The sequence below is a fragment of the Engraulis encrasicolus genome, chromosome 4 (assembly GCF_034702125.1).
Source record: "Engraulis encrasicolus isolate BLACKSEA-1 chromosome 4, IST_EnEncr_1.0, whole genome shotgun sequence".
NCBI lineage: Eukaryota > Metazoa > Chordata > Actinopteri > Clupeiformes > Engraulidae > Engraulis > Engraulis encrasicolus.
Genome location: NC_085860.1, coordinates 55,997,815 through 56,006,674, shown reverse-complemented (window position 1 = coordinate 56,006,674; position 8,860 = coordinate 55,997,815). Strand labels below are relative to the sequence as shown.

The following is an 8,860-nucleotide window of genomic DNA, read 5'->3' as shown; positions in this document are numbered from 1 at the left end:
TTAACTTGTACTAACACATACACTCAATGATTAACTTGTGAAATTATGAAAACATTATTAATTTTTGTTATTAGTAGGCTTTGGAAAGCTATTTCATTTCTGTAGTCAGTTTAAGATCGATGTTGTTATGGTAGTAAAAAAAAATGGAGGTAGTAAAAGGTAGTAATATAGAATATCTGTAGGCACCTGTAAGTACCCCTACATTACATTTCATGATACTTAGCTGACGCTTTTATCCAAAGCGACTTTTTAACAGGGTATTGGTTACAGTCCCTGGAGCAGTGTGGGGTTAGGTGCCCAGCTCAAGGGCACCTCAGCCATGGAGTGCAGCAGGGAGAAGTAAGGGTGGGATTCAAACCTGCAACCCTCTGATCTAAAGCTCAACTCCCTAACCATTAGGCCACGGCTGCCTCTCTGATTCTCAAACTGTGGGCCATGGGCCGCACAGGTGTTTCAAGTGGGCCCCTAAATATTTGTTGCCATGTTGTTACTGACTATTCATTTGTTGTTGTAACATTTCAAGTAGGCCCCAAGTTGGAAAATGTTGGGAACCCCTGGTCTAGAGTACCTGGACTTAAAGTCGTAGGGAAATCATCAGAATCAACATATGTACATGTGTACAAATGTACTCTTTATCAGACGATATTGTCCAAAATTTAGATATTTTTTTAATTTTTGTAACAAAATCCTGTGTTAAAATCTGTGTTTCTTTTTTCGTTATCTAATGCCGGCCAGTTAATTATACGTCAGCCTCTACGCCTAAATTCCAACTCACTGTTCACTCCCCCCTCTCTCCACCCCTCCACCCCTCGTGTGCCTCATCCACCTCTTCCCCCCTCTCTCTGATCCTCCAATATTGCTCTCACCACCACCCCCCCCCACCCCCCTCTGTTCCATCACCTCTACTCTCCTCCTCTCCACCCCCCTCCCCTCTCTGCCCCCCCCTCCCCCAACACCTCCTCCTCCCCCACCCTACAGCATGCGTCATCAGACGTGGAGAGGATGATCCTGGGGAACAAGTGTGACATGAACGACAAGAGACAGGTGTCCAAAGAGCGAGGGGAAAAGGTGAGCCCAGCGCAGCGCAACGCAGCCAATCTGGCCGACGTCACAGACCCTTTAACCCATTGTGTCCTGGAGCGACATATATGCTGCATTCAAATTCTTCAGATTTCAGATGTTTTATTAAAAATGTGGGCAAGTTAGAGCTGAATGAACACATTCTAAAGGGCCGTACACACACGTCGCTGCTAGTTACTCGCTCAGCGAATGAACTCAATAGAATGTCAATGTGTCCCAGCGAGACTCGCAGGAGAGTAGGCGAGTACTGTACAAGCGATGCGATGTGGGCGGATTCCGAGTTGAAAATATTTTAACTTCGAGCGAGACGAGTAACTAATTGGAATGCAGAGTTCGGTACTTATCGCCTGTTCATTGGCAGTTAAAGACGCGGGAACTTTCAGTGAACGTTCCATGAAAGAGTGGCGAGTAGGCGAGCAAGCGAAAAGCTAACTTTGTGTGTGTACGCCGCTTAAGGCAAACCGAGGGTCCTAGATTTTAAATCTAACTTATTTCATGTTTGTATTTGCTTCGGAGGCTGAGATATTTAGGATTTGATAGGCAGAGGGCACCCTTACAAAAAAGGGCTTAGGACAAAATGGGTTAAACAGCGGTTGGACACAACACAAGCTCTGCACATACTGTACATTCATTTTTGACAACCTTTTTTTGAAAACCTGTGTTGATTTTTTTTTCTATCAGATTTTGACAAATGTTTTGATGAGTGATGTTTAGTCATCTGTCATGCATCTGTATCTAAAGTGATGGTATGAATTTCCATAATCTTCTTATACGTATGTGTTTGTTTTTGCTGTAGTTGGCGATAGACTATGGAATCAAGTTTTTGGAGACCAGTGCAAAATCCAGTGTGAATGTTGAAGAAGTAAGTCTCCTTTGAACAATATTTCTGTTCACTGTACTTAATTAGACTACCGGTACTAAATTGTGTTTCCTAAACTTTTTTGTTTCGTACACCCTTTAAGTGTTGTCATGCCACCACCCCCCACCCCCTAGCTCTTCCTCTATCCCAGGGCTGGGGAACCTTTTTCATTCGAGGGGCCACTTCAAATTCATCCGAGGGCCATAAAAGTCCTCTGAGGGCCGCATTATGAACCAAAACAAGGATTTCCCCCTGCACTTTAGGCCTATATTGAAGGCAGCCACCTTTAAAACAGACCCCACCTTCTCTAGGTCCCCTGAATATAACTTAATTGTATTGCAAATGCATTTTCTAAGATTCCTTTACAAAATATGTCATATTTCATGTGAAGCTGCATAACATTAAAACTACATCAGGGGCCGGATGAAACAGCCTCAAGGGCTGCAAATGGCCCTCGAGACACAAGTTCCCCACCCCTGCTCTATCCCAATGTGACTATGCTCCATACATGTGCTGCTGTTTTTCCCGCGTACCCCCTGCAGTGGTGTGCATTTCCCTGATTGGGAAACACTGCTCTAAATAAATCTGTGACATTTTTCTTTTAATAACACCTCTCTCTCTCTCTCTCTTACTCTCTCCTCTCTCTCTCTCTCTCTCTCTTACTCTCTCTCTCTCTCTCTCTCTCTCTCTCTCTCTCTCTCTCCATTATTCTCACTCTCTTGTAGGCCTTTTTCACATTAGCAAGAGACATCATGGCTCGACTGAACAGGAAAATGGTGAGCTTTCCTGAGTTAATGTTTGTAGTGAATACATTCTCTGCAACATTTTTTGATTAAGAATTAAAAATGTACCGGTAATTCAAGACATTTGACATGAAACATTTAAGATGCAATATCCTGCATTCTAATCAATTTTAGGGTGTTGAATGGCAAATCCCATCTGACATCTCACTCCCTCAGATTTTCAATGTACCTGAACAATTTATTTCTATTTTTTGGCTTACTGAGTTTGACTTGACACAAATTTCAAACATTTTCAAGCACTTATATTCAAGCACCAAATATTCAAGCATTTTCACAACCTTGAAAACACTTAATTGAACTTCAAGCATTTTCAAGGAATTCAAGCACCAGTGGGAACCCTGAACATTAGCAAAATCTGACATAGAAACACTGTTTGTGTGTGCGTGCGTGTGCGTGTGCATGTGTGTGTGTCTCTACGAGTGTGTGTGTGTCTCTCTACTTGTGTGTGTGTGTCTACGTGTGTGTGTGTGTCTACGTGTGTGTGTGTCTCTCTACATATGTGTGTGTGTCTACGTGTGTGTGTACGTGCGTCTATATGTGTGCCTGAACCAGAACGATGGCAGTCAGGCGGAGAGTGGCGGGCCGGTGAAGATCACGGAGAACAAGTCCAAGAAGAGCAGCTTCTTCAGATGTACTCTCTTGTGAACGACCCCTCACGACCCCTCACGACCTCTAATGACCTCTGACCCCACGTGACTGAGGAAGAGCCCTGTGCCACTAAAGCACGCACCAGTTGGGGGACATCTTTCTCTTCCTGTCGCTCTTTCTCTCTCACACACACACACACACACACACACACACACACACACACACACACACACACACACACACACACACACACACACACACACATAGTCATATACATACACACACACACACACACACACACACACACACACACACACACACAGTCATATACACACACACACATACACATGCACTCCTTGAGGACCTTAGAGAAACGCAAATGGCAAGTGGCACTGACGCACGTTCCTGTAACCACCAACCAACCAACCAGCCACCCAAGTCTTCTGCCCTCCTGCTAACTCACACCCCCATCCACCCAACCAACCCAACCCAACCCAACCCAACCAACCCAGCCAAGCCCAACCCAGCCCAACCAACCCAGCCAAGCCCAACCCAGCCCAACCCATCCACCCAACCCAGCCCAGCCAAGACCAACCCAACCAAGCCCAACCCAACCAAGCCCAACCCAACCCAACCCAACCAAGCCCAACCCAACCCAACCCAACCAAGCCCAACCCAACCAAGCCCAACCCAGCCAAGCCCAACCCAACCCAACCAACCCAACCCAACCCAACCCAACCAACCCAACCAAGCCCAACCCAACCCAACCAACCCAGCCAAGCCCAACCCAACCCAACCCAGCCCAGCCAAGCCCAACCCAGCCCAGCCCAACCCAACCCAACCCAACCCAACCCAATCCAACCACTTCAGCTGGGGCAGGGCTTTCAGGAAAGGCCCCTTCAGGGGGTGGGGGCTCGTTACTCTCCTCCAGGGGGTGGGGGCTCGTTAGTCTCCTCCTCACTTCTAACCACTAGCGGGGCTGGCTGGTTGGGCTCATCCCTGGTCCCTTTCTGACACACACACACACACACACACACACACACACACACACACACACACACACACACACACACACACACACACACACACACACACACACACACACAAACACACACGCATGCATGCAGGGGGTCAGAGCCAGACATGGACCTGCCTCACCCCCCCATCTGGACGTCAGTCAGAAGAGAAGGAACCTCTCTTGTCTTCGGGTTTATTGTTCCAACGCCAGGCTGGCTGTGTAAAAGTTGCAAAAAAAAAAAAAGCCTCCCCGTTTCTCCATTTTGTTTGTTGGATGGTTTTTTTTCTGCAGTGTGTGTTCTGTGTGACTTTGTACGCGTGTGTTGACATGTAAGTACCTCTTATTTTGGTGATGTGCCGTCATTTACTGTCATTGGAAACACACACACACACACAACCATGCGTATACTCAATTTTTTTTATTTTTTTTAACGGAGGAAACAAATATGTGTAGTGTACAGCACATGTGTGATGTATATGCTCTCCGGATACTCTGAAGGTTAGGTCTATTTCAACTGTCAGTGTCTTATGATGCATTTCAAGTGTCCTACTACGTACAGTACGGTAGGTTTTCATTGTGCTTAACTCGTAGCCACTGTGTGTCTCCCATGGTGAGCACATAGCCATGTATAGCACTGTAACTCAACTTGCACTGCTGTTCTGTTCAGTTCGGAAGGCTCAAATATAGAATGCCACAGCTGCTATGCATGATGGGAAAGCAACGTAACACTCCGTCTAAAAAGGCTGTGTTGTACACGTGCCCCAGGACTCTGCAGCTGGCCAGCTCGTCGTATTTGACAGACTGTATGCTTTATTCACTTTGTTTGTTTTGTTTTGTTTTGTTTTTATTTTAATGATGATTACGTACATTTCTAATGTTTGTTGTGCTCTAACATACTGTTCAGTCTGAATGCTCTGAGGATGCGGTGTTGTGAGAAAAAAAGAGAAAAAGAATGCAAGGCGCGTTATGTGAAGTGCGTTTTGTGGTGTTGTCGAAGAGCTTTAGCAAGGAAGCAACTCAATTTGACATGCATGTTAACGGTAGTATGCGCGCATGATGAGCAGTCATGCTGCAGCAACATAGTGATTTGTTATCAGTGGTTTGACTGTTCACACAGTGATTGTTTAAAGGGACACTGTGTGAGATTTTTAGTTGTTTATTTCCAGAATTCATGCTGCCCATTCACTAATGTTACCTTTTTCATGAATACTTAACACCACCATCAAATTCTAAATATTCATTATGACTGGAAAAATTGCACTTTTCATACATGAAAAGGGGGATCTTCTCCTTGGTCCACCATTTTGAATTTCCAAAAATAGCCATCTTTAGCTGCAAAAATGACTGTACTTGGACCATAGTAGAAAATATTTGTTTATTACTCAGAAAACTTTCATGTAAAGATCAAATTTGGCAATATGCAGCCCAGTTTCAATGAGCAGCATAGTTGCAGTACCTTTTTTGACCATTTCCTGCACAGTGTCCCTTTAAGTTTCCCACTGCTCCAAAGCAGTTTTTTGAGTTACTGATATTGAATGAAGGTATAACGTCAGTTTACAGAAACCTCGGCAGCAGTATTATTTTTCACGCTGCACTTTATGAAGTGTGTTAGCTCGTGTGCTGAGTGTCTCAGATGCTTGTGGCACGGAGTGTGTGTGTGTGTGTGTGTGTGTGTGTGTGTGTGTGTGTGTGTGTGTGTGTGTGTGTGTGTGTGTGTGTGTGTGTGTGTGTGTGTGTGTGTGTCTTTGCTTTTATTTTTTTTAAACAAAAAAATGTATTCGTTTAGCCACTGTGTACAGCAAAACAAAAAAAGTTCATTCCAGGACTGTGAGTGTGGTGTCTTATTTGACTGGCTGCTGTTTTGGGCCAGTAGCCTATAGACTGTAGAACGTTGCAAGCCAGTTATACTTAAAACATTAAGTTGTCCTGCTGTCTTAAGTTTGTAAGTTTACTCAACTCGAGACTTAACTCAACTCAAGGCTTTCTCAACCTGCGTTGACTTACAAACTTAAGGCAGAAGAGCAACTTAATTTTTTACATTTAACTGGCAGCAATGTTTTACTATGTGGACTGTCATTTAACGTAATTAGTTGTTTAAGAATCAAGTGTCTGTCTCTGTTAACTCGTGTGTAAAGTTTGTGTGTGAAGACGGCGTGCCTGTACAGAGCTTCTTCTTCCTCCTCCTCTTCCTCCCTCTTATCTCCGCTAGCAGAACTGCCCTGAAGGCCTACGTACAAATGGCGAAGTCTGTAGCATCTATTTTAGCAATAACTGGTCCTCCACACACAGTGATGGGCAGTGACAGGCCCACCGGCTGAAAAGAATTGGACAGCTGGTCTGAGGCCAGGCCGCGGCTTGGTTATTGTAGCGCTGGCTTACTGAGTCTTTCGTATCGGTAGGCGATGTCCTTGTTTGAGGGGACTCTGCTTTGCCGATTGTCAGTAGCACAGACTTCTTTTGTTGCCATTTTGAAATTCACGGTTGCACAGATGATTAACAAATTTTGAGTTGAGATGGGGACCATTGCTATGCATGTGTGTTGGTGTAAAACGTAGTCACTCTGACAGACAGAACAAACAGACAAGTGTCTGTGATGCTCTGTCCACCCTTGTAGCCTTGCAACCAATTGGAATTGTGAAAATATCCATTATGTAGATAACATAATGTACATACTTCAGAATACTGTGTGGACTAAAGTGTAAAAACAGGATGATTTTACCAGTTGTGAACTGTTTTTTTTCTACCACATGTAACCAAAGTAAAGATTGTATAAACAGATTTGTGTGCACGCACTCCTTTATTGTTTGTTTATTGCTGTTACATGACTTTGTGGTTTTAATAAGTGACATCAAATGTGCCCATCGGAATCATATCCATTTCATGACAACAGACAGTCAGTCATGTCATGACCAGACAGTTCAAGTTCAGTCTGGGATTTTAGTAGTTTGCAATGTTTCCAAAAATACATCCTGCCCATTCACAAATTTTGGTATTTTTCACGACATTGGGCTGATCTGACCTGAGCTGTTTCTTTTACAGCCAAAAACATCTAGAAAGTCAATGTTACTGGTCATTCAGACCAGTGGATTTACATGGAGACAATGCATTTATTCATGTACCGTATGGGAAGTGAACATCTCCAAGCCATAACATGTACATTGATAATGGCAGTAAATAGTCATGGGTAAGATAACATTTTTTGAATAGGTAGCAGCATAGACTTTGGACAATATCTACTAAAAAATGATACAGTCTAGGCCTACCTTTAATGTATTGTCCAACAGTTTACTGGCAGCAATAAAACAGTTCTATAGGCATCAAAAAGCCCTGACATTAAGTAAACTTTTAAAAATCACATAATCAAATCTGATGAATTAGTGCAGAGGCCAATTCATTCTTGTTGACATCAGCAGCCTATAGCATTTTAACATTTATACTGTTATCTTCTGGGTCTATTCTTACAACATGAATATAATTCTCTTGAAATAGTCTCTTGTGTGAAATGTTACAGTTATATGAAGAGAGAGGTGAAGATGGAAGAGATACAGTAGATATGCATTATATGGCTGAAGCGGCGAGGGTTTGTTAATATTGGAAGAGGAAAGTTTCTTTTATGGTTCTTTGGCCCATTGTCGGGTGAAAATCAAACACACCTTGACACAACAGGAAGTCAATAAAAAGGTCTTCCTCTCTCTCAGTTTCTCTGTGTATTGTACAGTATACTATAGTCTCCTCCTTTTCATCTCGCTCTCTCTTTTTCACACACACTACACTCCTGTTCATGTTGCTTTGCATGTGAATTGAGAGATGTTACGTACATGTCACACCTACAGATAGGCCTACATGTTCATGTTGCTTTGCATGTGAATTGAGAGATGTTACGTACATGTCACACCTACAGATAGGCCTACATGTTCATGTTGCTTTGCATGAGGATTGAGAGATGTTACGTACTGTACATGTCACACCTACAGATAGGCCTACATGTTCATGTTGCTTTGCATGAGCATTGAGAGATGTTACGTACATGTCACACCTACAGATAGGCCTACATGTTCATGTTGCTTTGCATGAGCATTGAGAGATGTTACGTACATGTCACACCTACAGATAAGCCTACAGTACATGTTGCTTTGCATGAGGATTGAGAGATGTTACGTACTGTACATGTCACACCTACAGATAGGCCTACAGTACATGTTTCTACTTCTGTCTTAGGCAGGGCTTGACACTGGCACCAGCCAACCGGCCAAATACTGGTAAAACTTGGCTGTGGCTAGTAATGCTTTCATTATCACAAGCCAATTTGGCTGGCAGCTTATTCCTTGGTGTGACATACGCATCATAGTCTATTCTATTGTTCGCCCCGTCTGTATCAATCGTTTACATTTAAATTCACAAAAAAGCTCAGTAACTCAGTTTCTATTTGCTTGATATACCTCCATGTAGAAAGCTATACACTCATCTTGCTTTAGCACCTCATCTTCTGAGGTTAGACATACACTATGATTA

General features: G+C 43.4%; 1 protein-coding gene across 1 annotated transcript in view; it reads left to right on the top strand.

The window, feature by feature from the left end:
* LOC134447987 (ras-related protein Rab-8B) overlaps positions 1-3,821 on the top strand; it is a 38,748-nt gene extending 34,927 nt beyond the window's left edge. Inside the window, exons 5-8 of the mRNA XM_063197744.1 lie at positions 979-1,068; positions 1,877-1,942; positions 2,665-2,715; positions 3,295-3,821. Of these exons, the coding sequence (XP_063053814.1) occupies positions 979-1,068; positions 1,877-1,942; positions 2,665-2,715; positions 3,295-3,387 (300 nt within the window). The 3' untranslated portion in view covers positions 3,388-3,821. The remainder of the gene's footprint in view (positions 1-978; positions 1,069-1,876; positions 1,943-2,664; positions 2,716-3,294) is intronic.
* The last annotated feature ends 5,039 nt before the right edge of the window (positions 3,822-8,860 follow it).